The sequence below is a fragment of the Mustela erminea genome, chromosome 1 (assembly GCF_009829155.1).
Source record: "Mustela erminea isolate mMusErm1 chromosome 1, mMusErm1.Pri, whole genome shotgun sequence".
NCBI lineage: Eukaryota > Metazoa > Chordata > Mammalia > Carnivora > Mustelidae > Mustela > Mustela erminea.
The window spans coordinates 15406153-15433553 of NC_045614.1; the positions used below are offsets into that span (position 1 = coordinate 15406153).

The window sequence follows — 27401 nt, forward strand, 5'->3', positions numbered from 1 at the left end:
AAAAGAAAATCAATTGGCCACATACGTATGGGTTTATTTTTGCCTTTTCAACTCTATTCCATTATCTATTTGCCTATCTTTAAGTGAATTGCATTTTTAAAAGATCACTGTGGCTGCTCTGAGACCAGAATGGAAGGCAAGGGGTGGAACCAGGAACATAGTCTAGAGGCTACTGCAGCTAGAATAGTCCAGAAATGCTGCTGGCCTAGTTAGAGTTATGGTAATAAACATAAAAAGTAGATAGATCTTGGGGTACCTTGCTGGCTCAGTCAGTGGAGCATGCGACTTGATTTCATTGTCCTAAATTTGAGCCTTAAGTTGGGCATGAAGCCTATTTTTAAAAAATGAAAAAAGTAGATCTTTGACTTCAGCGATGGAATCAACAGGACCTTCTGATAAAGTGTCTTGGATTTTTGGGGAAAGAGGAGATTCAAGGATAACTACTAGCTTTAGGCCTGAGCAACTAGATGAAAGGAGATACCATTAACTACTATAGGGAAGAGTGGAAGGCACATGGTTTAGGGAAGAAGGGTCTGGAAAGCAGAGATGTGCTTTGATCAGGTTACACTTGAGATATCCACTTATAAGCTATCCAATAGAAGGTTCAGGTAGGTAGTTGCGCACATGGACAAGGACTGAAGGCTGGAGATAAGCAATATAAAGATAGGGAGTCCTGGGCATAGAGATGACACTTTAAGCCACAAGACTTGAGGACATCACTATAAGAGAGTGTAGATAGAGAGGGGTCCATATCCCAGACCAAGGCCCATGGACTTACAGAAGTCAAGAAGAGAAGAACCTACAGAGACTGAGACTGAACTACCAATGAGGAGGACCCAAGAAAAAACAGTTTCAAGGAGAGAAGAGCAATCTGTGAAAAATGCTTCTTGGAGGCAAAGCAAGAGAAGAACCCAGGAGAGACCTTGGACTTAGCAACATGAAGGTCACTGGTGACTCAACAGAGGGAGGATAAAGATGGAAGAGAATAGGTGGGGGAGGGGACCTGGAAGCAGCAACCACAAACACTGACATTTGATCACAAAGGAAAGTAAAGAAATGCAGGAGGTGCTAATAGACAGGGTGTGTATTAATCATGTTTTTTATTTTCTGCTTTTTATTTATTTATCATGCTGACCTCATGTTCACAAGAACTATTACTTCATTACTGCTAGTCAGCTGGAGCATTATGGACCTTCTTTCCTGCCTCACAGTCATGTTATGTCTTCCTTCCTCCTTCTTTCCCTGCTTTCTACCTTTCTTTTCCTTAAGTATGCTTTATGCCCAGCAGCATGGAGCCCAATGCGGGGCTTGATCTCATAACCCTGAGACCAAGACCTGAGCTGAGATCAAGAGTTGGACACTTACCTGACAAAGTCACGCCGGCAAGTGCAAGACTCTGATGGGTGGCTTGTCCCACCCTGGATTCCTTACTCCCTCCCCTCTTCCCTTTAAAGCATTTACTATGGATGGCTTGGGCATGAGGAAGGCTTCAACTTAATGGTTTCAGAAACTCTAGGCCCACATCATACTTGGCATACTAGCTGAGCAAAGACTCATTGAACTTAACTGAAGAAAAGGTAAAAGTTAGGTATGACAAACTGGCAGAGATGGAAACTAAAAGTCTGAAGGCAGAGCTCTGACATCTCCAGACTTAAACTGGGGCAAACAGAGAAGTCAAAATCTGGGGAGAGAACTGCTAGATTCCAGCATCAAAGAAGAGAGCAGAAGCCAAGGGAACACAGAGCTCTGCTGGGAGCCCCTCTTCTTGGTCTCTCTTCTAGGGCCGAGGACACAGTGGGTACTCATCCACTCTAGGAATGGAGAAAAGTGTTAAGGGGTTTAATAGTATAGTATAGTATAGTATAGTATAGTATAGTATAGTATAGTTAAGGGGTTTAATAGTAACAGCAGCATGAGGAGAGAGAAGTAAGATAAAGATAATGGCCAAAGGACACTAGATTTGGGCAAGAGGAAGTTATGCATGAAAGAGAAAAACTGTTTAGAGTGAAGGAAGAACAAGAGCCTTTAACCCACTGGAGGGCTCAATCTGAAAGTCTCAAGACATTTCTGAAGAAAAGGTGGTAGACAGTAGCTAATGACTACTGAGCTTTCTTCCGATCCAGGGTCAATACCCTAGAAAGCTTTGAATACTTTGAGAAGTACGCATACAAGGAACAGAAAAACCTTTACGCTCACTTCTTGTCTCACAAGGAATTCAAGGCCATGTTCCACTGGACAGCAGCTAAGGCATGCAGTCACCCCATCTGAGTCCCCCTTTGAAGGCTGAGCCTCCACCCATGCCCAATGGAGCCATGTTACATGCCTTCATGCTCAGTGCCTTCCCTACAGACCTGCCTGCCCCAGCCTAGAATGCAGTGCCTTCTTTCTCTGCCTGCGTAAAGATTTGCATCCAGATATGTGATCATCTCTTTGGGGCATGCTTGTGTCCCCCTGTCTGACTTCAGCTAGATTTTAGGGTCTTATCATCCATACTCATCTTGCTGCCAGGTGGCCTCCCTTGATCTAATTCCTTATCTGGCTAATTCCTCATCACACTTTCTCTGGCCCCCGGGTCCCCAGCACCATACTCTCCAATGTCCGACATTCCTGAAACTGTGAGCCTTCGGGAATCCCTGCTATCCCCAGTATCCCTGGGCCTGGCACAAAATGAAGTTTTACTGAGAAAATGAGATTAAATCCACGAGAATGAAATTTAAAAAAAAATCTTCTTTAGCTTTAGCCCAACTGTCCTATCAGCACCTACAATCATCTTCTAGCTCCTGTGAACAGGAGGTGATGTCATATTCTAGTGAACCCATGGGAGCTCTGGGAAAATCAGGGAGGGTGGCATGTTAGCACCAGTGTTCTAGAGAAAACTGCCAAATCTCTATCCAACCACTTCCTATTTGTCTAACTTCAGGCAAGTTCTTACTCAGATCTAGTTCTTTATCTAGAAACTCTGTGAGGAACCACCCACTTTCTATGGTTACTGGGAAGTTTACCTGAAGGAAATCATTGTTTTCACCATCATCAACCACTGTGTTCTGACAGAGGCACTCTGTAACTGTCACTAAAATGAATGAGGGGTACTTACTTATTTGTGAAACTTTCTAAAACACTCTGCATGTTACTTTACTTAAAGAAACCACTTCAAAAGGGGTTTTGCTGTGCCCCTAGATTTACGATAGTTTTAGGAAATTTAAAATGAACAAAAGTCAAGTCTTAGGAAAAGTACTCCAAAGACAGCAAGAATTTCCTTTGGCACTAGACCAAGCCTAGCTAAGCCAAACCTAAGAGCAAAGCTAAAAACTACAAGCAGGTTAAGAACAGAGTGCTGGGGCGCCTGGGTGGCTCAGTGGGTTAAGCCGCTGCCTTCGGCTCAGGTCATGATCTCAGGGTCCTGGGATCGAGGCCCGCATCGGGCTCTCTGCTCAGCAGGGAGCCTGCTTCCCTCTCTCTCTCTCTGCCTGCCTCTCTGTCTACTTGTGATTTCTGTCTGTCAAATAAAATAAATAAAATCTTTAAAAAAAAAAAAAAAAAAAAAAAAAAAAAAAAAAAAAGAACAGAGTGCTGGCGGCCCCTGGGTGCCTCAGTGGGTTAAAGCCTCTGTCTTAGGCTCAGGTTATGATCTCAGGGACCTGGGATCGAGCCCTGCATGGGGCTCTCTGCTCAGCAGGGAGCCTGCTTCCCTTCCTCTCTCTCTGCCTGCCTCTCTCCCTACTTGTGATCTCTGTCAAATAAATAAATAAAATCTTAAAAAAAAAAAAAAAAGAACAGAGTGCTGGCACTAAGTTGACTGGGATCTAATGAACCTCCTTAAGGATACGAAAAGAAAAATTTCAACTCTGAAATTCTACTTCCCAGGATCGGACGAGTAGATCCTATCTTGCTAACACTATCTAGCTTTGGGAAATTCCAAACCATAAATTCCTTCTCTGACTCCCCACGTGCTTTGAACAGGCATGCTGAAAGCCAAATGCTCACTGACAGAACTGGAATACTAAATATGGGGACACAGACCTTTAGAAAAGGGGCACACCATTCAGTTGACAGTTTATGTCTTGCCACTTGCATAAGTTCTAAGGTCAAAATTAAATCATCTCTTTTTAATAATTAGAATTTAGTCTATATTACAGGCAATGTCAATCTGTAGAAATACTGGAGGAATTAAGAAAGTCGTGCAAATTTCTACTAGTAGAAAGTACCTAACGTCGCACATGTAAAAATCAAATTAAAAAATAAATTCAGGCGCGCCTGGGTGGCTCAGTAGGTTGGACCTCTGCCTTCGGCTTGGGTCATGATCTCAGGATCCTGGGATCAGGCCCCATGTTGGGCTCTCTGGTCAGCAGGAGGCCTGCTTTCCCCTCTCTCTCTGCCTGCCTCTCTGCCTACTTGTGATTTCTGTCAAATAAATAAATAAAATCTTTTTTAAAAAAAAAGAGGGCACCTGGGTGGCTCAGTGGGTTAAGCCTCTGCCTTCGGCTCAGGTCATGATCTCAGGATCCTGGGATCAAGTCCCGGGTCGGGCTCTCTGCTCAGCGGGGAGCCTGCTACCCACCCCCTCTGTTTCTGCCTGCCTCTATGACCACTTGTGACCTCTCTCTCTTTGTCAAATAAATAAGTAAAATATTAAAAAAAAGAAAAAGAAATAAATTCAGAGAAATCTTTTCTCCCTAAGAAAAGCTATGAAGGGGGCGCCTGGGTGGCTCAGTGGGTTAAGCCGCTGCCTTCGGCTCAGGTCATGATCTCGGGGTCCTGGGATCGAGTCCCGCATCGGGCTCTCTGCTCGGCAGGAGCCTGCTTCCTCCTCTCTCTCTGCCTGCCTCTCTGCCTACTCGTGATCTCTCTCTGTCAAATAAATAAATAAAATCTTTAAAAAAGAAAAAAAAAAAGAAAAGAAAAGCTATGAAGGGCCTTAATTGTAGTACCTATTATGTTGCCTAAAAGCCAACTTCTAACATTATCTTTTTAGTTTCTTTTTAAAGATTTTGAAAATTTATTATTTTGACAGAGAAAGAAAGACAGCACAAGCCTGGGATTGTGACCTGAGACGAAGGCAGACACTTAACTGACTGAGCCACCCAGGCACCCAGAAATTTTTTAGTTTCAAATGCCCTATCCCATGTACCACATGACTTGCTCCTGAGCAGATATGATAATGGCCATTCTCCATCATCCCTTTATTCACTATATATAAAGAGGTTTTTGTCCTAAAACCTATTCCCATTCCCCAGCAGTCACTTTCTACTGTACTCAAGTTCTACAAACACAAAGTTGGGCTATACTTTCACAGACTCTATAAAGGAAATACAGAAACAACCCTGGAACTTCCAAAGCCTGATTTCCTTAGATTGAAAATGTAAACAGACTCTGAAACAACAGGGTCTGATGGCCCCAAGGCAAGATTTTCATTAAGAGAAAAAAAATCAACTATTTCCTGAATCTTATTTGCTCATTTCTAATTTTCTTTCTATATTAAGTAGGCAAAACAATGCTAATATGTGACCCTTGTGATTAATTTAAAATCTATTATGTCTACAAATGTAACTTAGATTCCAAAATAACTTTCATTTGTCAGATTAACCAACTACTAGGTAAACTAATTCATGAAAACTGAAATAAATGGGAAGCCATTATCTCCACTCTTGAGAACCCAACCTCTCCAAGTGTGGTTTGGGATTGGCAGCATTGGTACCCTTGGGAGCCTGTTAGAAACATGGGCTCTTGGGCCCCATAGGGACCTGTTACATCAGAACTTGCATTGCGGTAAGGTTCCCAGGGAAATATGCGGCATGTCCAGCCAGACAGATGCTCTAAAGCACCACTGTCTGGTATTTTCTGCAATTATGGAATTGTTCTCTATCTGTGCTAATACAGTAGCCACTAGTCACATGTGGCTACTGAACTTTTGAAATGTAGCTAGTGCAACTGAGTAACTGAGTATTTAATTTTAATTCACTTTAATTTAAAAAGACATCCAGTGAGTGACTACTACATTGAACAGTACAGCTCTCTAGTGGATCATTGGATACCTGCAAGCACTGGGTCACTACAGCCAGCCACAACTGAAAACCCAGCAACATGGAGCGCAACTCACCTGTCGTTCCAATATGCAGAACGACTTGAAGACAGACCAGTCCTCTTCAGCTGCTCTCCCAGAACATCAGGTATGGAGCATGGATCTCCAGATGATACTGTGATCATTCTGCTTCCTTTCTCAATCAGGTTTCCAAAATTTACCCCTCAGCTCTAGAGTTTTCATGCTGATTTCTTTGAAATCTTATTACTGGACAAAAAAATGAGCCCCCAGCCTTGGATGAGAGGCAGCTTCCAGGCCGGGGGCGGGGGGGCACCTGAGATCTGAGGATCCTCAAGGGTACAGTACATGACCGCACTGTTGCGAGTGGGGAGTGGGGGTGGGCCCAGAGCTTACAACAGATTTTTATGACCCAAACACTGGTTAAGAACCATGGGAGGAGGGAAGAACTTTGGAGCCTGAGAGTCTTGACAGAGGGCCCTCAACCCTAGCCTAATAACCCTCATAAACCCCTCACGAAGGTAACCAAAGAAGCAAAAGAAACAAACTACACAGAAAATGTAAAATGTTTTAAAATTTATTCTAAAAAAACAAGGCCATGCAAAATAATTCAGACAACCCTTGGCAAATGAGAGAAAATTTTCTGCCTTACTCATCTCATACAAGATATGAATGAGCACATCATCAGTTTGAAATCAGAAAATGCAGAGCTATACCTCCTCCCTGAAGAGCTTAGGGTATAGCTGAAGGTCAGAAGATCATTCAAGAAGACTGGTTATCCCTTAGATAGGAAGTCTCCAGCTGACTTGGGCTGAATCTAAACTAAGGTGGTGTGTTCCAAAGTCCTTTACAACTCCACTGCGTAGCCCAAAGGAAAAACAATATAGAGTTCACTAATCTAAGACTATTCAGCTATGAAAAAAATAATGCACAAGCACTTGGAGCTGCCTTCAAAATCATGTAGAAAGGTTGTTAAGTAAGAATTCTGATTTAAGGAGAGTAGATGTGCTTTCCCTCTTTAAACACACTTATGGTGACAAAACAAGTTTGAAAGGTCCCACATTCAAGACGAAAAATTCTTTCTTGCTAGACAGTTGAACTAAACTGACTTCAGGGGCTATGAAGGGTTCAGCAGGTACACTGAGAGAGACAGCAGGGTCAGAAAGACTTGTAAAAGCCTCACCGAGTTGGTTGATGACAGACACAATCTGCTTCCCCTCCCAGGCTGATAACCTATCAGGCTGCAGAGTTTACTATGAGGAAAGACCCACCCAAGCCATTTGCTCCCGAGTAGAGTTAAATGATTCCCCTGAGGACTCAACACTGTTGGCTGGACTTGAGTGACTTTTAGGGTCTTGCGTTCAGACTGTTGTCTGGACTTTGATGACTGTTGGGGCTATATCCAAAGAAGTGGGGGAGATCTGAAGCATCTAAGTCTCAAAATAAAAGCCCCAGGGGTCTTTCTACTTCAGAAAGAAACCAGGGAACAGCTACCTAACAACCACGTTGTCATGCATGTATAATGCCCCACTATTCAATTTCCTAGCCCAAAAGAAAAAATCTTGAAGAATAGCAAGAAAGATCTGACTTACTGTACACCATTGTAAAGCCTATCTAGGGGAGGTGTGGATTGTAAAGTCTATCTAGGGGAGGTGTGGATTGCTATAAGAAAAAAAGTGCAGCCTTGGGGCTGTAATGGGGTGACAGATGCTGGAGGAACACCACACATGAGCAGAGCTCATTCCTTAAGCAGCTCCCAACCTAGAAGAGAAGGAACTCAAGGAGCTCCACAAACCAAAACTCCTCCACCCAAAGTGCTGCCTCTGTGGTTCCTGGGTGTGAAGAGCACATCCCCCACCCCCACCCCCCAGCTCCTCCTAAACCTTTCAGAATCTTCAGTGCCACAAATTGTACTATATGCTAGGTGCCAGGCATCATGCATGGTTCTGGGAATACAAAGGAAAATAGGACAAAGCCCCTGTTCTCAGACTAGTCTAGCAGATAGGGTATCACACAAGGGCACCCTCTCCTGGCCCATCTCTTTTTTTCTGCCAGTGCCAGGAATCCCCACTACTCAGCACGCACCTGTTATGACAACTATTTATAAATTAGTCTCCCACACACTCCCACTTCTGTATGAGCCCTGAGAGGGCAGAGAACATCTTAGGCATCTTGGTTCTCTAGCACCCAGCACAGTGCTCCAACAGGTAGAATGAACATGGTAAGGAAGTGGGGGATAACACTCTGAACTTTTCAGATAGAGGCTATGAGACTGCAGAGTGGACAATTCACAAGAAGCAAACGGAAGTTTGAAGAACAAATGTATGCCAAATCTACCTTTTGTCTCCCCCTTCCTGTGGCTGCTGCTCACTTGGCTTTGGCATAACCCCGCCTCCCTAAAGGGTTCTAGTGGTTGTACTGTCCACACCACCAGACCCTGGTCCCATCCCCAAGGATCATCCTTCACCCCAAACAGGCCCCATTCAACAAGGCCCCATCCTCCAAAAGGACTTCAGTCCTTGCCTATTTTCTAATAATTTGAGCAGGCACCAAACACAATGGATTGCCTTGTAAAGCAGATTCTACCATCCCTGGCTGGCTGACAAGTGGTGGATGGAGGTAGGTAGGTAGGACAGGTCATCTTTCTTTTTTTAAGATTTTTAAAAAATTTTATTTATTTGATACAGAGAGAGAGAGAGCACAAGCAGGGGAACAGCAGGCAGAGAAAGAAGAAGAAGCAAGAATTCCTGCTGAGAAAGAACCCTAATGCAGGGGCTCGATCCCAGGACCCTGGGATCACGATCTGAGGCTACCACAGATACTTAACCAACTGAGCCATTCAGGTGCCCCAGGCCAGGTCGTCTTAAAACTACTGTGATTGTTCCCACGGCAACTGAAATAAAATCCAAACTCCTTCCTGAGACTTGGGGGCTCTGCACAGTCCTGGTTCCAACCTGTCTGCACACTGAACTCAGGACTTTGCGTCTCTGGCTCTGCTTTCTTCCAGGTCTTTCCCACCTCTGGGACTCTGAAAGTGCGGTGTTCTCTACATCTGACTTCCCACAGCATGCTATGTATGCCTTTTCTTAGAGCTTTTCTCACAATGTATTCTTAGTTTTTGCTACTTTTCCTCTCCCTCTATGAGCTTGAGAGCAGGGACTATGTCGGCACCCAGCTGGGTGTCCCCCGCACAGTAAGTGTCTAATAAATATTTGCTGAGTTAACAAAAAGGCGGCCCTCCATCCCTCCATCCAGCTCCCCCAACAACCTTTTTTCCTGATGGTTCCCGCACCAAGTCACCCCCATCTCCTCATTCCTGAGACCCACTGCCCACAACTCTCTCCATTATCTGCTCTCAGAACTCCCCACCTCAGAAGTCCCACTAATGTATCCATTTACCTGCCCACCCTTCACTTACTCCCATCTCTCAGCCGTTACCCGCCCCCCCACCGCCCCCGCTCTCCTCTTACCCTTTACATTCCATAAACCACGAAACTGCCTTTCACCTTAGACCTCCCCAACCACAAACTCCCCTTAAGCCCATTCCTCTCGCCCCAGGACGGGCCCTTACAACCCATCACCCGCCGCTTAGCCCCATAAAGCCTTCAATCCGTTGGGTTTTAACCTCCTAAATCCCCTAGTCTTCAGAACCCCGCCTTCAGTCCTCCCAGTGCCCCCACATCTCCCCTTCCCGCTCCCCGCCCAGAGATGCTCCCCGCCTCTGACCCCTCACCCCCTCACCCCTCGGGCTCCCTCCCAGACGACTTGGCCCTGGCTCCTGGGCCCGCCCCCTTCTCTGCCGTGACTTTGTGTGCCCCCCCCCCCGCCCCCGTCGAGCCCGCGCAGCACCTGGCCTGCGCCTCCTCCAGGCTCTGGTCGGTGATGGCCATAATCTGCTGCAGGACCTCGCCTGTGTCGGGGCCCGAAGGGGGCCCGGGCGGCGGGCGGCGCGGGGCCGGCAGAGGCGGCGCAGGGCGCTGTGGGCGCGGCGGGGAGTCCATCCGCGGCGGGGCCGGGCAGGCGCAGAGGGAGATCCGCCTGGCCTGGAGCGCTCACAAGGGCGCCGCAGCCAACCCCCGCCACCCGCGGGCTGCGCGCGCGCGCCCCGAGCCCCACCCCTCGCCGCCGCCTCCAGCCAACCGCCGCCAGCCAGAGGCCGAGTTCCGCCCACGGACACGCCCCTCCGTCTCCGCCAGCCAACTGCTGCCGCCTGGGCAGCTGCGCCCCGCCCACGGACACGCCCCTAACGGCCCCTTTCAACGGCCCAGGACTCGGTTGCGAGTTGCCGAGGCAACGGCTCTTCGCACCTTCAACCACCTTTTTCCACTCGCATACCTTCGCCTCCCTCACCTGCTCCGAGCAAGGATTCCTGCTTAGAGACCTTAATCCTTCTTAGGGCCCCTCACGTCTCCTCAGAGCCGCCGCACCTCCTCAGAGAGGTCCCGCATTTCCTGAGAGACTCTCAAGCCTCCTCAGAGAACAGACTCCCATCTCCTCAGCGCCCTCGACTTTTCACCATAGCACCCATTTCTCCTGAGCCCCCATGCCTCCTTAGAGCCGTCACTCCTCACAGGTCCCCATTCTTCCTCAATGACCCCATATCTCAGATCCCCCCACCTCCTCAGGAACCCACATATCTCTTCCAAATCCCCACTTCTCAGGTACCCCACTCTTCCCTTAAGCTACCCTTTCCTTCTCAGAAATCCCTGATTCTCAGATCCCCACCAACACCCACCATTCATCTCCAGAAGCCCTGAGTCCCAAACCCCTCCTCAGTCCCCTAATGGTCCCCTCAGTTTAAGCCCCATCAGATGCGTCACTAGGTCTCCCAGCCTACTGGTTCTTCCTCCTTGGAGTTTTCCACGAGGGGTGTAGAAGTGTAAGGTGATGGTGGCTGAGTGATTTTCTCAGCTGCACAAATCCATTCTCCTTTCAAAATGACCTTGGGTTTATTAATTCTCTCCATCTACTGCAATCAGGTCCTAGAATACCCACTACTGAAGGATGCTTCCTGAGGGTCTCCTCTGAGGCATACCCCAAGAGCAAATCTCCACAGGTCTTTGCTCCTAGCCATTAGAACTTACGGCATCTGACAAGGATCGTCATGTGAGAGAAAGGGAACGGACTGGACATGAATCACTTCAAAGTCATTGGGACTTGCTGGAGCCTCTTTGCTCTGAGGGCAGATTCCAGATGCAGCCTCATAAAGGCTCCTCAGCCTCTCTGGGACCACTTCAGGGCAGGACCCATCTTCTTCCCATTGCTGATGGAAAGGAAACTCAAAACATCTGGTGTGACTGGATTGGAGGACTCCAAAAAAGGCAGCAGGGAATGGAAATGAGTGATGTGGGTCAGTATTAGGAACCACATCGAAAGCTCCCTGATTAAGGAAACCCAACACTGGGCCCCACTAAGAGGAAGTGCTAGAACTTGGGCCCAGAGAGAGCTGTTGCCCTGGGCAAAAGTTCAGCCCTGCACAGGAAACCTTAAAATTGTGAGTAATTTTGGTGTGCTTCAGAGAACAGTGGTGGGGGCACAAGGCAGAAATCTTTAGGGACCAAATCTTAAAGGGAGGAGAGATTTACAAGAGAAGGAAAAAACAATGGGACAAGATGGCAAAGGAGACCAGAGGAGTGTGGGTTAGAACCTGGGGGAAGCTGACGTAAAGGCAAATGAAACAGAGCCGCCTTTGGGAGGCCTTCAAGGGCCCCACCCCATAGGAAATGGCTTTGGCACCCAAATTTGTCTGTCCAATAGGCCTGGAGCTCCACAGAAGCAAGGACTGCATCTTTCATGGTCCTGCGCCCACACCCATGGTGGACAGGGCTCACTTGGGTCACCATTTCTGGAGATTCTGGCCTCAGGTCCTAGAAGTCCTGCTTCCGATCTTGGACCCTGAAATACGCAGCAACCCAGTTTATTCTTGCCTACACAGAGCTATCTTAGGGCAGGGGGAGTTTTCCCCAAGGGAAACCTAGCCCCATATAATGTAGAAGGACTTAGATGTTTTTGATTCTTCCATGACATGTGCTTTAGTGGTTGAAGAATCTGGCCTATAATGGGAGGCCTAGGTCCACATTCTAGCCATTATGTAGCATGTGAACCTTAAGTAGAGCTATAACTCTGTCTCCTCCCTGGTGAAGTGGAAGCAGAGAATCCAGATTCTGGTCTACACTGTACCTGCAGGGTGGATCTCTGAGCATCTGAAAGGGGGCTCCTCATGGCATGTCTGAAGCCTTGGGGGGCTGTGAGGTGAGGTGGGGAAAATCAGACTAGGGTGTAACCAAATCTGGACATTGTGGGGATCGAAAACTCTTTCCCCGGGGGCATCTCTAGTCCCTTGATTCATCTCTGTGACCTTTGGAAGCTGTGTAACCCACAGGCCAGGTGGCAACCTCTCTGAGCCCTAGTCCTCATGTGAAAATAAGTGTGCCTCTGCAGAAGATGCAAGTAACGATTAAATAATGTACCTACAGTGCTTACGAGTGTGCCAGGCACATCGGAGGAACTTGAGGAATGGCAGCTCTCAAATCCTACTTCCTGCTCCACAGGCTCCACTTCCCTTGGCCTGTAGGTATGGATGGATCTAGGTGTAGGGGTGGACAATTGACAACTGACAATTAATAACCTGGACCCAGGCGAAAGGGCAGGCAGGAGAAAGAGGGCTCACACAGGTCAGAGACCACTGTGGGCTCCAGAGGACAGAGACAGATAGGGGTGGTGAGTTAGAGGCAGGGGAACACACAGAATGGATGCCAGACCTCCAAAAGGAGAGATGGAGAGGCTCAGTCAGATCAAGCCACTTTTGACCTCAAGGTTGTGAGGTTGAGTCCCGTGTTGTGTATAGGATTTAAAGGGAAAGAGAGAGAGAGAAACAGCCGTGCAGTGATCAAAGAGGAAAGAGAACAGGACTGAGAAGATCCTAGCCTAGCCTGAGCTGAGCTGGACAATTCTGGGACACAGGGACAGATGGACTATCTGACTTGATGACAGAAAATGCTCTGGAGACCTCAGTGGAAAGAAAGGTTTACTCCTTGTATCATGCTCTCCCCACAGACCCCCCCCCATAATTCTAATCGGGACAGGCAAGACCCCAGAAGCTCCAAGAGGCCACACACCTTTTCCTAGCTCATGCTCAGTACCCCTCAGTCCATGCCCCAAAAGAATCCGCTTCTGGCAGATGGTGCATCCCTGGGCCAGCCTTATTACCCTGTCGCACTGGGCAGAGTGGCCTGAGACAGCCCTCCTCTCCCCAGTCTAACACCCACACCGCCATGGACAAGGAAGTGGTCCACAGGGTTTACCAGGGATGAGCAGTAAAACCAGAAAATGTCAGTTAAAAAACCCTACGGCCTGAGATGATTGAAGAGCAGATTCCTGAACCCCCTCTGACTCTCTCCTGGGCATTCCAAGATGACTCCGAGGCCCTACAGCAGGCAGAGCCATGAGCCCAGGGAAGGCTGGCAGGGAAGCTGTGCCATGCAGACTGAGGGTCTGTCCTGCAGCTCAGGTTGAGCCCGGTGCATTTACAAGCAGACGGGGGCTCTAATAGGGCATTTGCATCAGTACACTGAAGTCCCAGGCTGGCTACAGGGTGGAGTCCATCAGGGGATGGCCGTTCTCTGGAAGCATGATGCGCGTGCTGGCCCCTGTTCGGGTGGAGGGAGCATAGCGGGCAGACTCGTGGGGCGACCGGCGAAGGCACAGACAACAGAGGAGGCGGCGGAAGGTGCGACGCATCTCAGCGTCTCGGCACGAGTACACCACAGCGTTGACCAGTGAGTTGGCCTCCGCCAAGAGTAGGAAATACTTCTCCACAGCCAGAACGTTGCAGGACTTGCAGCCCAGACCATCCAGGAGCAGCACCACCTGGCCTGGTGTCCAGCAGACCACGAATGCTCCTGCAGGATGGGGCCCAAGGTGAGTGGGGCTGGTTCTGGGGGCCCAGCACCCCCAGCTCTGAGCTCAGGGCCGAGTGTCAGGCCTGACACCCTTGTCTGATGTGTCTGCCAGAAAGGGATACCTTTCCTAACAGGTACACTAGACAGGGCGCTGGACCCTTCTACGTGGAGATTTGATCTATGGGGGAAAGGAGGTCACTGTGGGACAGGCCAGTTACTTGGTGGGGGAAGGGGGGGTCACAGGGAAGAATCACTCCTTGTTCTTGGTGGGGTAGGCAGTATATCCACATGGGATGTACCTTGCTGCCTCCCCCATTCAGACCCCTCTCCAGCCGGACTAACCTCATCACTCCCGGCTAAGAACTCTGGAGGGCTTCCCACAGAACTCAAAACAAAATCTGACTCTTGCCTGTGCCCTTCGAGGCGGTGCTGACCTTCTCTCCTGCTTCTCTCCAGCCACACGGGCCTCCTCTCCTCTTTGGAGGCACTGGCCCGGTCCTGTAGGGCTCTGACCTTCTGTTCCCTCTGCCTGGAACTCTTCCCTTCCCCAGCATTCAGGTCTCTGCTCAGATGTCACCTCCTTGGAGAACATTCCCCACCCAAATGATCCCCTCCCGTGTCTCGTGGGAGTTGGGGTGGGGAGGGGGCGGGCAGCACGGTTCTGGCAACCCTGGGCCAGCGGAAGGGCCCTCACTCACCCAGGATAATGACAACGGTCTTGACTAGGCTGAGTGTGGTCTCTCGGTAGCGGGGGTGGCAGCTGACGTGCTCCGCCATGCGCTGCACCCTCCGCCTCACGTAGAAGAAAATGCGGGTATAGACAGCCACCATGAGCAGGAAGACAAGCAGGCTGGACAGTGCCCAGACAGCCAGGTAGGAGCGGCTGAGCAGAGGGGCCATGCGTGAGCAGCGGTCCAGGGCGCAGAGGCAGTGCCACGAGTGGGCGGGCAGCAGCCCCAGGCCCAGCGCGGCCACCCACACCCCCACGATGAGCAGGACAACGCGGCCGCGGGGCAGGCGGCTGTGCAGCTGCACGGCCATCACGCTGCGGTGCCGCTCCACGGCGATGGCTAACAGTGTGGCCACCGAGGCGGTCAGGCTTGTGTCCAGCAGGCCCTGCCGCACGAACCAGCCCTCCAGCGAGAGTCTGGCGGTACGAGGGCCCGTGTGAAACATGAGGAAGAGGTAGGCCACGCCTGCAAAGAGGTCGGCTGCGGCCAGGTTGCCGAGCAGGTAGTAAATGGGCTGGTGGAAGCGGCGGTTGGAGGCGATAGCTGCGATCACCAGCAAGTTAGTCAGGAGCACCAGAACGCTGACGGTCAGCCCCAGGGCCACCACAACCACATCTTTGGGCCGCCAGTGGGAGCTGAGCTCCTTGCCACTGTTGTTGTAGAAAAAGCCGATGGTCTCATTGTAGTAGCACCGGCTCATGGTGGCCATCTGGGGGCACAGAGGGAGAGGTCAGTGCAGGTGGCATTTGTTGGAAGGGCACAGGAAGGAGCAGCAGCCAGAGGGGAGGGTCAGGACAGGAAGGGCAAGGGTCTCAAACTCAGATGCCTCAGGGTAAAGTGGTGCTGGTGAATGATGTGGGAAACAAAGGCAGAAGAAAAATTATTAAATTTCCTTATCAATAGCCCACCGACAAGTTTTTGAAACAAGCAGAGTGACATTCTTCTAGGGACTCAACGGCCTTGATGTTAATACTTTGCTAAGGGCAAAAGGCAATCCTGGCCCAATCACCCCCACCCCCCAACATCCTCTAAGTCTACTTTAACATATAAAAATTCCTTTGGAGGGCGCCTGGGTGGCTCAGTGGGTTAAGCCGCTGCCTTTGGCTCAGGTCATGATCTCAGGGTCCTGGGATCGAGTCCCGCGTCGGGTTCTCTGCTCCGCGGGGAGCCTGCTTCCTCCTCTCTCTCTCTCTGCCTGCCTCTCTGCCTACTTGTGATCTCTCTGTGTCAAATGAATAAATAAAATCTTTAAAAAAAAAAATTCCTTTGGAAATTTCCTTTATCTCTCAACTCCCCAAGATACATGGTGGCAATCATCTTCCAAGCATATGGCCCACCAGTAGACATCGGAAGGGTCCCATGACTCAGGTTTTACCTGATGGTAATAAATGACCTTTTCTCAACAAGAGCTAGCCCTCTCAAGGTCCTGGGAACCTTGCTTCCAGAACTCCTTAGAGACTTAGGCTATCCCTAACCCCCTCCCAACTTGAGAGTATATAATGGGCCACTTGCAATCTCAAGACTCCAGTGCAGCTCTTTCTGCCCATGGGTCCTGTCCCAAGCTTTAATAAAACCACCTTTTGTACCAAAGATGTCTCAAGAATTCCTTCTTGGCCATCCTTCTTTCCTACATCAGGGAGCAGATCCACCAGAGCGGACAGCGATGCAGCCCCAGAAGTTGGGCAGCGGGTTTTGGGCTCAAGAGCTCCCGAAGCGGGCGGGGCATTTGGGCATTACGAATGGGACAGAGGACCCTGGAGGCCTCCCAGACAAAGGGGGCGGTCAGGGAGGCGGTGGCCCGCCGGGCCTCCAGGCGCCCCTAGGCTGGCTGGAGGAGGAGCTGGGGCAGAGGGGAGGAGGGGGCGGTGCCCAGGCCCCATAGGCACGTGCCGCACCCTCCCCGGGACCCCCGCCCACCCACCACCGTCAGTACCCGCCTCACCTGGGCCGCCTGTCACGCCACAGACGGGACGGCCTCCCAGAGGGCTGGGGTAGGCCCCAGACCCATAGCCTGGAGTCCACCGCAGGAACGGAGGAGCGTCCGGGTGCGCTGGGCGCGGGCAGCAGAGAGAGCACGGGAGGCGGGGTCCCGCCCCTGCCCCTGCCTGGGCGCGGCGCCCCGCCCCCGCCACCTAGGGGAGCCCCGCCCCGTCTCCGCCACCTGGGGGAGCCCAGCCCCCGCAGCCGCGGTAAGGAGAAGGTCTCCCGGAACCGCAGCACCCCCCTCATTTCCTCCCGGCCTCTCGGTCGCCCCTCTCCACTTCCGGCGCGGGACCCCCGCCCCCGTCCTCGCCCACCTCACACGCACGCAGTTTCGAGCCTTCCGGGGGCTGAGTCACTCACTGCACCAGAATTCCCGCGGTGACCTCGGACAGCCTGGGCGAAGCTCCGGGTGGTCTCAAGGTCCGCGCCCTCGCCCGGCCCCACCCCGCCCGCTCCCTGGCATCCAATCCGTCGCCGAGTTCCAAGCCACGCCCTGATCCGACTGGGCTCCCACCGCCGGGACCCCCGCCCCGCCCCCGCTTCTCCAGCACTGAGATGCCCCGCGCGGCGGCCTGCGGTGCCCCTCGGACCTCTCCTGCCCCAGCTGACCCTCGAGCCGCACTTAAGTTTCTCGAAATCCCGCCCCCGCGCCCTCCGCCCCGGCCCCGCAGCCCCCTGCCCGGCCCCGGCTTGTGCCGGTCCCGGGCTCCCACGGCCCAGAGCACACAGCTCCATTGTCCCGGTTATCTGCACTTTGTTATATTTGTTTGATTATGCAGGCCCGGATCGGGGACGTGGAGCTCCGGGAGGGCTGGGCGGGTGTGACTCAGCCTGGTGTCCTGGCCCAGCCAGTACTACCTGTAGGTGCTCAAGGATGTTTGGGAATGAAAAGGGGGCCTTGGTTCCTCTGGTGGGTTAAACGGGGTCAAAGGATGTGGCCCTCACCTGTCTCTCCCATCAGCCTCGCCTGGCAAAGAAAGACACTCAAGGGTAAAAGGGACCCAGTTTATTCCCAGGTCATCAGACCCGGGGTACCACCAGGATGTCGAATCTGGGCTGCCCACACCTTCCAAAAGCTGGTCACCCGAGGTCAGCTAAGGAAGTAGGGAGAAGTGGGGGACTGGCCACAACCAAAGTAGCAAAAGGCAGCCCTGTTCAGGAGTCAGACTCTATGGTGGACACCAAGGATCCCAGGACTTGTATTGACCCTGAGTACTGACCCCGACTCACCTCTGAACCTGAGTGGCCCTAATGGGCAGTGACCTGTGTCTAGTCGGGGGAATCCTGGTATATTGTCCCAACAAGGGTTTTGGTCTCCCAGGCCATGTAGTCTTTCCTTACAGGAACTCTCCAGATTCCACCCTCCCCCAACACTGAACACCCTCTCAGTCCTTTACTCCTCAGTCAGAATGCTGGGATGGTCAGAGATGGTCCTCGACTTCCTCAGGTTGGGGGTCTGGACAACAGGTGGCCTTGGGCACAGCTTCATTGTGTAGCTTGGACAGGAGCCGGGCTGTCTCCTGGGTGATCTCAAAATGCTTGGGCAGCGGGGTGCGGCGCAGAGGGCTGCCCTCAGGCGACGAGGAGGAGACAGGGCCAGGTCCCCGCCTCCGCAAACTCCCTCGGGTCACTGATGCAACAGGGGTCTCTTCGCTCAATTTGGAAGCTACCTGGGCCAAGCTGGACAGCTGGTGGGTGACAGGCCGCACACCGCCTCGGGGATATTTCACTGGCTGACGGCTGAAGTGACCACGGGATTGTGTCCCCAGCAGTGAGTCCTCTGGACCTTGGCTGGACACTGCAGGATGGCATGGTCATTGCTGAGGACCCCTAAGTCCTCTGGATATCTCCTGGGAGTCATCTCTCAGCCAAGCCACCCCAGGCAAGAACACCCCTACAACTCCTGGGCTGCCCCCCAACATACTTACCTTCCCCTCCCTCCTCTCTGGTGTCCTCAACCATGTCTCTCTGGTCACTTTGTGGAGTTGGAATCTGTAGGAACAAACCCAAGACCAAAACCCCAACAATAAAATCCCAGTTCTTTGAGATTCTTGGAGAGCTGAGGGTTTGTTCCTGGATATGTAAAAGGTCTTTGGCAGTTTTAGTATCTGGGGTGACGATGGCCTTTATAGTAATCCTGCTTATCCCCTTATGAAGAGCAGTATTACTAATCTCAGCTATGGGCTCCACGTGGGAAGGAGCACCCTCGCTCAGCAGCCAGCCAGCCCAGGGAGTGACTTAGCCATGTCCACATGAGTAGCAGTTCACCTACCTGCCTCCGTCCTGCTCTGCTCTCCTGCTTTTCAGTATATCTGTATATCCTTCAGATGATCTTTAGCTAAATGCTAACAGCAGCTGGAGTTCTTTCTATATGTCTGAGCACTTTTTGAGCCATTCCATGGCTCTGAGACCCAGTGCTCACTGACAGCCCCTTTGCCAGCTCTGGGCCACTGTGCGGGGGAGGTGCAGGTTCTCGGGAATGATGTGTGTAGCAGGATCTGAGGGACAGGGAAGCCACCAGTAGGAGTCTCATCTGTAAATGGTTTTCACTAACAGTATCTACCTCTCAGGGCTGTGGTGATGATAATAGGAAGCCTATAAAATGCCCATACATAGTAGGTGCGTGGTGCATGGCATTCCACAGACCCCTCTTTGGCCTTACTTTCTACCACCTTCTCTTCCTAATTCATACAGCTTGGGGCTGCACCTTAAACACACCAGGCATGCTCTCACCTCAGGGCCTTTGCACTGACTGTTCCCTTCAGAACCCCCTTCCCCAGATCTCCATCTGGCTCAATCCTCCCTCACATCTTTCCAGTCTTTGCTCAAATCTACCTTTTCCAGGAGACCTGGCCACAGCATCCTATTTACTGCTACACACTGCTCTCCACCTCTCCTTGGTGCCCCTCCATGTCTCTTACCTTGCACTACCCTTTCTTTTCTTCTCCATAGTACTTGTCACCTTGTAATGTCCTACAAACTGACATTATACCATATTTCTTATTTGTTGTTGGTTTCTTTCCCGGTAGAATGCAGTCACCAAAAGGATGGGGTCTCTGAATAATTTACTCACTGATGTATTTGTAATGCCTACTACAACAGTGCTTGGTACATAGTATATGTTCAAGAAATATTCTGTTGCAGGAATAAATGATCATCTATGTTAGTAACTCTGCAGAGCTTTCATTCCTCCATTATTACCTCCATTGTTATCACCCACCACTCCATTCCTCACTTTAGGGAGAGAGGGAATGAAAGAGAAAAGTTTAAAGGCAAAGTGATGGAAGGAAGATGGGAGAGATTAAATGGGAAGAAGGGCCTCCCCATGTCTGTGGGCCCAGTGGGTTCCTACCTCAGGAGGTGTGGCCTCAGGATGCTTCTCCAAGGTACTGTGGGGCTCAGGGTCTGGGTCAGGATCTGATGCTAGGACTGGGGGCAGGGGATCTGGAGCAAGGTCAGAGGATGGTGGCTGGGGGTTGTTGTTTAGGAGAGGTCCGGGGGCTGGACTGGGGTCTTGGGGCAGGGGCTCAGTGGCCACAGGGAGGTCGTCCATCCCAAATATTTGCTCATAGTATACAATGAGGAACTCGACGAGCTGGGCCTGGTGCCCAGAGTCTAGTAGGCAGGTGACAGGGCCGGCACCAGCTGTCCCTGGACCATCCGGTGGCCGCAGCAGTGTTGGGCCAAACACAATGCCCAGGTTGTTGGCAGACATCTTGTTTTCCTCAAACTGTGCAGCCACCCTGGGGATGGTATGAGGAAAAAGATCAGAGCACAGAATATGTGGTCATTAGCTGTCAGAGAAGAGCCGTAGGCCAGGCTCATGGCAACCCGTCCCAGTCATGGGTAAGTGTCCCAGTCATTGTTTGAGACCAGCATCTACCTGCCTGGCAGTGGAGTTTGGGGTTGGCACCCAAAGTCTAGAGTCACGTATTAAAATTCAGAGCTCAGAAAACACATGCAAAGATCAGAAGTCAGCATCAGGGATCAGTCCCAGAGGTCAGTAGTTATGTCCACGGACGGGGTCACAGATCTGTGCTTTGGGTCAGAAGTCACATTTCAAGGTCGGGGAAAGTGCACACCTGAACAGATGGGCCACCAGGTGCCGCAGGGTACTGTAGTTAGAGTCAGGCAGCTGCACCAAGAGGGTCTTCAGCGAGCGGATAACCTCAGGGCTGGGGCTGGGGGTCCCAGGGTCGTGCCCTGGGTCTGCATGCAGGGTCTTAGCCAGAGAGATGAAGGCGTCGTAGAGGTGGAAGGGGACCACGGGGTCAGTGAGCTGGGGGTGGAATGGCAGGAGGGACATGGGTTTGGGTGGGCTGCAGAGGGTCCTCAGCCTGAACCCACCCAGCCCCTACCCATGAGCCGCTGAGTACCCACCTCCTGGAGGAATCTCTTGAGAACACTTGAGACATCATGAGGCGAGTTTCCTGACATGTCCACCAATGCTCGACCATTCTCAAAAGCCTGGCACAGCCGCTCCACGCGGACCCGGGACCCACTGACCCGGTAAATGCCCTGTAGGGCAGGGGTAGGAGAGAAACATCCGGCTTACCAACTGGCCGTCAGGAGTACCGGGTCACTACTGGGGGTGGTCAAGAATCAGGGCAGTACCTGCACACCCAGGGCACGCTGTTCTATCTCGGCTGTGCACTTGGTGATCACAAAAGGCACCTCCTCCGGGAAGTCTCTGGGCAGCTGCAGGAAGTCAACCCCAAAGAGGGGGGTCCGGGCTGGGAGCCGCCTATGTCCACAGAGGATCAGCAGAGTTTCCAGGCAGCGCTTGTGGCAGGTCAGAAAGCACTGAAGGGAATGTCACAGTGTTGGGAGGTCATCAGGGATCAACAGGGGAAGGGAGGTCATAGGGATCCTCTAGGGAGTGGGGGAGACTCATAGGGCATCATTATATCAGGGCATTGTCCTAATGGCAGAAGGGGCATAGGGATTTCAGGTCAGAGAAGTGTCTGGGGTCAGGGAGGTCACTGGGGTCAGAAGAGGTCATTGGTTGATGGGCCCAGGCCACACCTCCTCGCACTCGGTCCCGCTGACCATGAAGGCATCACACTCGCGGCACTTGGCTGGGCCCCGGAGCCGCCGCAGCCGGTGAGTCTGGGCCGCATTGGACAGCGTCCACTTCCTGAAGGGGCTTCCTAGGCCGTTCTCTAGCCCATCTACCAGGTCTGCAGGGACACAGGGTCAAGGGTGTCTGGTCCACCCCACACCCCTCACCACACCCCATTTGCTTCCAGCCTTACCAGGGTCTCGCTCTTCAAAGTCATCTGAGGACTCGGTGCCTATGGATGAGACCTTCACCAACCGCCTTGTGCCAGAGCCTAGAGTCAGAGCGTCACAGAGGTCAAGGGTCACAGAGGTTGTGGGGAAGCTCCAGGGCTAAGGAGATATTCCTGGTTTTTAGGCTTTCCAGAACCACCCACAGATGCTCTTGGGGAAAGGGTCAGAGGTCAGGAGGAAAGTCAGGTCAGTGACTGGGGGTTGCAGAATGGGTCAGCAATCTGGGGGGTGGTTCAGAAGCTGGCTCAAGAGAATGGATCAGAGGGTGAAGAAAATAGGTCAGGGATGCAGGTAAGTCAAAGGTCAAGTGAAAGGTTAGAGATGGAGAGTCAGAGTCTGGTTGGGGACTGGGGACTGAGGACTGGAAGAGGGTTAGGGCCAGCTCCTAGCCACACCTGGGCTGGAAGTGGGAGAGTCCAGGGACCGGGACTCACTGCCACCACCCACACTGTCTGCATCGCCACCGGGAGTCCGGCCTGGAGTTCCTGGGAGGAAATAGGTCAATTAGGATGGACCCCTGCTCCGGCACCACTCATGCCTCCCTATCACTGTGCTCACCCTGCCAGCCTGTGCCTGCGTCCTCCCAGGGGCCTGCCTCCGAGGCACTTTCATCCAGCCGTGGTGGTGGGGGGCAGGAGATCTTCTTTCTTGTGTCCAGGGGAGAGCTGAAAGGAGAGGTTTGAGGGCTCTGGTGACCAGGAAACTGCCCTGGGATGACATCACCTGTGCATTGCGTCTAGGAGGACCCAACTCGAAGCACTTGTGTCTGGAAGCCTTGACACCAGTGAGCACCCAGTTCAATGACCCTGAAGTTCAGCCTCTCCCAGAACTGGAATACCCACCCCCAAAAGTGCTTTGGCAACCAAATCCAAGAACTGAGGCTTTGAGTTTTCTGACCCCCCAAGAACTCAACCTGTGGTGCCAACAGCCTGCAACTGTCTCTGGGGCTCATTCCTGACCCTGGTCCCCGAGGGAGGCCCACCTGTGCGCAGCCGGCACGAACTCCTGGAAGGAGAAGGCAGGCGGAGGGGGTGGCGGGGCCTCGGGCTGCAGCACCCTCACGAACTCCTGGTAGCGCTGGCCGGGCTCGAAGGGCTCGCAGCACTCGGCCAGGGCGGAGAAGGCGCGGGGACCCCGCTCTGCCTGCGCCCCTCGGAGCTTGAACAGTCCCAGGGTCACCTGCGTGGTGGGGGTGGGGGGGTGGGAAGCGGGGCAGGGGAAGGGAGGACCAACGGCAGTCAGAGGGGGTGGAGCCTGACCTTTAGAGTCGCCATTGCGGCCAGGGTTTGGGGGCGGGGCGAGCAATGAGTAGCCGCTGGGGGATCGTGGTCAGAGCCTGACCTGGAGGAGGGGGAAGAGGGAGACAGGACCCCATGCGGGTGGCGCCGAGGCTGACGTGTGGTCAGGGACTGAGGGTGGAAACTGGTCGCCTAGGGAGGAGTCCTGGGCCCTGGGGATAGTTTAGGGGCAGAGGGCCTTCAACTGGGGCCAAAGGAGAATGTGGGGTGGCAGTGGGAAAGGGTCTCACCCGCCTCAGCACTTCGTCCCCCTGCAGCACCAGCTTGCGCACGTGCGACACGATCCGCTGTTTGGCGGCCTCTAGGTCTTGCTGCCGCGCGTTGGCCTCGCGGACGCACATCTGGTACAGCGCCATGGCCTCCTGCACCTGGGGAGACCAGGCTAGGGCACATGTGGGACAGAGTGTGGGGCCGGGTGAGCTGCAGCTCTGGCGGGGCACGGGGCTAGGTCCCCACCTTGGCCTGGGCCTCCTCTCGAGATCGCCGCCGCCGCTCCTGCTGTTTGCTGGGCCCTGGGGAGGCCTGGGGTGCCGGGTCCTCCGGAGACGCCTGGGAGCGAACCCACAGGTCCTCGCTGCGCTGTACATACTGGAGCTGGGCCCTCCGCAGCGCCTGCACTGCGTCATTCTGGGGCCGTGGGGGGTGGGGGCAGGAACAGAAGGGGACCGATCAGCACCTCTTCCTCTCTTCTGCCAGCCCAGCAAGGGTGCACCCACCCACCCTGCCAAGGCCTCACCATCCGCTTCTGCTCTTTCGTCCACTGCTCCTTAAACTCTTTCCGCCACTTCTCAATCTCAGTTCGTTTGGCTGCTAGGGGCTGGCAAGGAGGACAGATGGGGGTGGGGGGCTGCCTCAGGGCCACGCCCGGTCTCTCTGCTCCCCTCTACCACGTGCCTTTTATCCTCTGGACCCTCTCGGGGGTCTGCATTCTCCCCCACCCTCCAGCTCTCCACCTCATCCTTTCTAAAGCCTGAATCCAGAGATGCCAAAGCTCTCTTCCTGGGAACACTCGACGCCTTGCCCCATCCCCCCTCACCCCCCACCAAACCCTGCAAAGGAACAGAAGCAGTTTTGCAATTGCTCAGGAAGCCTGGTTTGAATCTCTGCTGGGTAACCTTGGGCAAGTTCCTCAGCATCCCTGGGCCTCAGCTTCCTCATCAGCAAAATGGCACTGATGCTAAGTGCCTTCCCCCTGGGGAGGTGTGAATGGGATAGTTAGGGCAGCAGGGCCCCCTCACCTGGTAGTAATCTCTTTTCTGCTGGGCCACTGTTTCCATGGCTAGGGCTCCCAGGCTGAGGTCGTGTTCCAGAAACAGGGTGTAGATGTACTGCAGTGGCATGTGGTTCTGAGGGGGTGGGGGTGGGGGGAGGGTTGGCATTGGAGGATGCTGAGGATCTAGGGGCTCAGGGCTGGGGTTCTGGAGGCTCAGACCCCGTGGCAGGGGTCTGGTCATGGCTACCTGCTGGTGGATTGACACCTTGCCAGCCTCGGCGATCTTCATGATGCTTTTGGCAAACTCCAGCTCTGGGGGGAGACAGCAGGGGTCTGAGTTGGGCAGGATGTGAGCACTGCCTGGGGCCTGGGGTCGGGCAGAAGGGGCCCTCACCAAGGCTGGCTCTCTTCTCTGTCCAGGCCAGCAGCTCCTTGGCATAGCGGCTCCAGGTCTTGGCATACTCCAGAGCTGCATCCACACCGCCCGTGGTCCGAATGAGCCGCAAGTCCAGCTCCTCCCCTGGAGCAGGAGGTTGGACTTCTGACCTCTGAACCCTGACCTGTGGCAGCTTTACCTGACCCCCAAGACTGACCAGACCAGTGACCCCTATTCTATACCCTATGGCTCCCCAAAACAGCCCTTTATGATCTTGTCCAGTTGCAATTTTATACCGATTCTCCACTGAGCCTGGGGCTCTCTGAGGGCAGGGGCTCAGCTCTGTGGTGTATACTGCCGTGTCCCTGGTGTGTGGAACAGGAAGGAAGGACTCCTTTCTGCCCCCACTTCCCCAGCCTCAAAGTCCCCTACCTGTAAGGGGCGCCGGACCCTCCGTGGAGGGGCGACTCCAAATGCTGGTTTCACTGGTCTGAGGGGGAGGGAGACAGCATTCAGGAGCAAGCGGGGGAGGGGCTTCAACCCCCTAGAGCCCCTCCCCCTGGAGACCCCCTCCTCCCTGCCTCCTTGGTCCCACCCTTCACCTCATTGGCTGTGGGGGTCTTGTCAGACTCTGGGTCTCCTGAGAGCACGGGGTCTCCAGGCAGCATCTCAAGGGTCCTGGGAGGTAAGGGCGTCAGGATGCCACCCTCCACCCAGTCGGAATTGCTTAGGGGGTGTTGGGGGTCCCCCAGAGCAAGAGCAGTGTGAGTGATGGTCCTGGATTTCACCTCTGGGTCATCTCTTGTATCTGGGAGGTCTGAGTGGTTCTGGGGGGGATTAGATGAGTTTGTTTTCTTTCCTTTTTTTTTCTAAATGGGACTTGAGTTTGAAAGTTTCCAGGTGAATCTGGGGTCCACAGAGTGGGATCATAAGGATCTTAAATGTTTTAAGTGGTCACAAGGATATATGGGGGTCCTAGAACCATTTTGGGGATTTCCAGTGGATTTGGGGGCTGAATTTTGGGATTTTCCAGGTGTTTTGGAAGGACCCATCTTAGACTTCTCTGGTTGTTAGGTAAGTGGATCCAGATGTTATAGGTTCCTAATGCACCTAAATGGTTAGGGATTTGGGGCTGGCCCAAGCTCAGACTCACACGTTCCCCAGGGAGATCTCGAGGTTATCCAGGCTCCGGAAGATGTCACTGTACCTCTTCCTGCTCTCTGGAGCCGGGGGTAGCCCTGGGGGAGGGGAGTGTCATACATGGGCCAATCAAAGCCTCCCTCCACCCACGGAGGCCCCGACACCATGGCCCTTAGCCAGCTGTTTGGAGGTTGGGAAGAGAGAGACAGAGAGTGTTCTGGACCTGTAGAGAGTCCGAGATGGGGGCTGGTGTCAGAGTCAGGACTGAGGCAATGTTGCCTGAGGTGAAGCCAACTCAGGGCAGGCAGATGGACTCAGGCACAACCCAACACTGGGACAACTGCTCCGAGGAACAGAGACACCCACACACACATGGGCCCAGAAGCAAAGAGACAAAACAGATGTCTCAGATGCAGCCACACTGTCCCTGGGGAAAGAGCCAGCTTGACAATGGAACCACATGGACCTCAGGCCAGACAGATGGAAATACACGTGGGAGAGACCGGCACAGAGCCCGTGGCACAAACGCATATGGGCAGACTGAAACCAGAGGAACATAAAGACCGAATGACACTAGACATGCACAGCAGAGACACAAAGACAGCCGGAAATACAAGTCAGACCTTGCCACACTTCTGCCACAGCCCCCCTTCTGTGGGCTCCAGATCAGCAATGCCCCCTCCCCTGATTATGGAGGAGCCGGGTGGGGATTCTGCCGCATCGCCTCTCCATCAGAGGTCGTGACACCCTGCCCCCATCACAAATATCAGAAGCAGAAGCGGCCACTTCCCCTTCCTGGGCCCCCTCCCCCAGGCATCCGGGGTGAAGACTCCAAAGGGGGAGGAGGTCAGGGAGTGATGTTCTGGCTCTCTCTCGGCTTGGGGGTCCCCACAGTGGAGGATGCTCGCGTCCCTCCCATTTGGGACTCCTTTCCCCGTTCTCTGGACGGAAAGGACAGGCGAGACCACTCAATTTAGGAAGTGGGGTACGGTTGGGGGAGGTCCCTCTCGCATCCCTTATCCCGGACCGCCTACCCGGCTCTGCTGCGTCCATGGCCCGGCCCGAGGATCTCTCGGCGGGGTCCGGGACTGGGGCGGGATCTCGCTCCGGCGGGGCTCTGCCCCGATTTCCTGCTGCGGCCGCCGCCGCCACCGCCACCCGGGTTCCGCGTAGCCCCGCCCACCGGAGCTACGCCCCGCGACCGAACACGCCCCTGCTCAGCAGCGGCACCGCCCCCAGCTACACCTCCGCCGATTGGCCACGCCCCAGAGGCCCGGAAGAGCGTACCGCGCGCCCGGCCCAAACATGGGAGATGCTGTGGTGCCAGGGATTCCAGTGTGACCATACCAGACCTGGACACCCCATGACTCCATTCCCGCCAAATCTTTGCGCGGCTCCGGAGCCCCAGCACACTCGTGTCCGGGGCGCCT

At 53.3% G+C, this 27401-nt stretch overlaps 3 protein-coding genes across 15 annotated transcripts in view; all 3 read right to left on the reverse strand.

Annotated features, from left to right (window-relative positions):
- The window catches only part of PBX4 (PBX homeobox 4), a 42439-nt gene extending 25470 nt beyond the window's left edge, over positions 1-16969 (reverse strand). For 4 of the 6 annotated variants that reach the window (XR_004279897.1, XR_004279899.1, XR_004279902.1 and 1 more), the window contains exon 1: positions 16612-16969. Coding sequence is in view for 3 of the 6 variants with exons in the window: in XM_032316978.1 (XP_032172869.1) it covers positions 16612-16898 (287 nt within the window). In the remaining 3 variants the exon portion in view is untranslated. Of the gene's footprint in view, positions 1-6097; positions 7665-9886; positions 10139-16611 lie in introns of those variants that run through there. The other 2 variants (XM_032316979.1, XM_032316980.1) reach the window with 2 other exon arrangements.
- Positions 13052-17052, reverse strand: LPAR2 (lysophosphatidic acid receptor 2). Of its 5 annotated transcripts, none has more exons than XM_032317021.1 (4): positions 16967-17052; positions 14637-15378; positions 14373-14480; positions 13052-13938 (listed from the first exon to the last, which is right to left on the reverse strand). In XM_032317021.1, the coding sequence occupies exons 2-4, from the start codon at positions 15376-15378 to the stop codon at positions 13625-13627; spliced, it is 1164 nt and encodes a 387-aa protein (XP_032172912.1). In that variant the 5' UTR covers positions 16967-17052; the 3' UTR covers positions 13052-13624. The 5 variants fall into 5 exon arrangements, with proteins under 5 accessions (XP_032172912.1, XP_032172902.1, XP_032172891.1 ...); XM_032317011.1 differs by lacking the exon at positions 16967-17052 and adding an exon at positions 16603-16694; XM_032317000.1 differs by lacking the exon at positions 16967-17052 and adding an exon at positions 16603-16691 and having other exon boundaries at positions 14637-15512.
- A 594-nt stretch (positions 17053-17646) lies between these two features.
- GMIP (GEM interacting protein) lies at positions 17647-27168 on the reverse strand. 4 transcript variants are annotated; one of them, XM_032316976.1, is made up of 22 exons: positions 27006-27167; positions 26595-26912; positions 25987-26069; positions 25434-25509; positions 25264-25321; positions 24850-24975; positions 24703-24767; positions 24481-24588; positions 23979-24059; positions 23699-23869; positions 23473-23610; positions 22927-23123; positions 22503-22609; positions 22340-22429; positions 21908-21985; positions 21678-21832; positions 21267-21455; positions 21033-21170; positions 20735-20931; positions 20005-20395; positions 18581-18644; positions 17647-18450 (listed from the first exon to the last, which is right to left on the reverse strand). In XM_032316976.1, exons 4-22 carry the CDS (start codon positions 25497-25499, stop codon positions 18074-18076), a joined length of 2796 nt encoding a protein of 931 aa, XP_032172867.1. In that variant the 5' UTR covers positions 25500-25509; positions 25987-26069; positions 26595-26912; positions 27006-27167; the 3' UTR covers positions 17647-18073. The 4 variants fall into 4 exon arrangements, with proteins under 4 accessions (XP_032172867.1, XP_032172865.1, XP_032172868.1 ...); XM_032316974.1 differs by lacking the exon at positions 26595-26912 and having other exon boundaries at positions 25985-26069; XM_032316977.1 differs by lacking the exons at positions 21267-21455; positions 26595-26912 and having other exon boundaries at positions 25985-26069; positions 27006-27168.
- Between the last annotated feature and the right edge of the window lie 233 nt (positions 27169-27401).

Excerpts from the sequence above, each read along its gene's own strand:
- LPAR2 (XM_032317021.1), bottom strand. The coding sequence starts at position 15,378 with ATGGCCACCATGAGCCGGTGCTACTACAATGAGACCATCGGCTTTTTC. Across the intron at positions 14,481-14,636 it reads GACCGTTGTCATTATCCTGG|GGAAGAGTTCCAGGCAGAGG; the intron begins GTGAGTGAGGGC and ends ATGCTGGGGAAG. Across the intron at positions 13,939-14,372 it reads GGAGAGAAGCAGGAGAGAAG|GAGCATTCGTGGTCTGCTGG; the intron begins GTCAGCACCGCC and ends CCCATCCTGCAG.
- GMIP (XM_032316974.1), bottom strand. Across the intron at positions 21,171-21,266 it reads AGCGTGCCCTGGGTGTGCAG|GGCATTTACCGGGTCAGTGG; the intron begins GTACTGCCCTGA and ends CCTGCCCTACAG. Across the intron at positions 20,396-20,734 it reads CTGGTGGCCCATCTGTTCAG|GGTGGCTGCACAGTTTGAGG; the intron begins GTGTGCACTTTC and ends TACCATCCCCAG.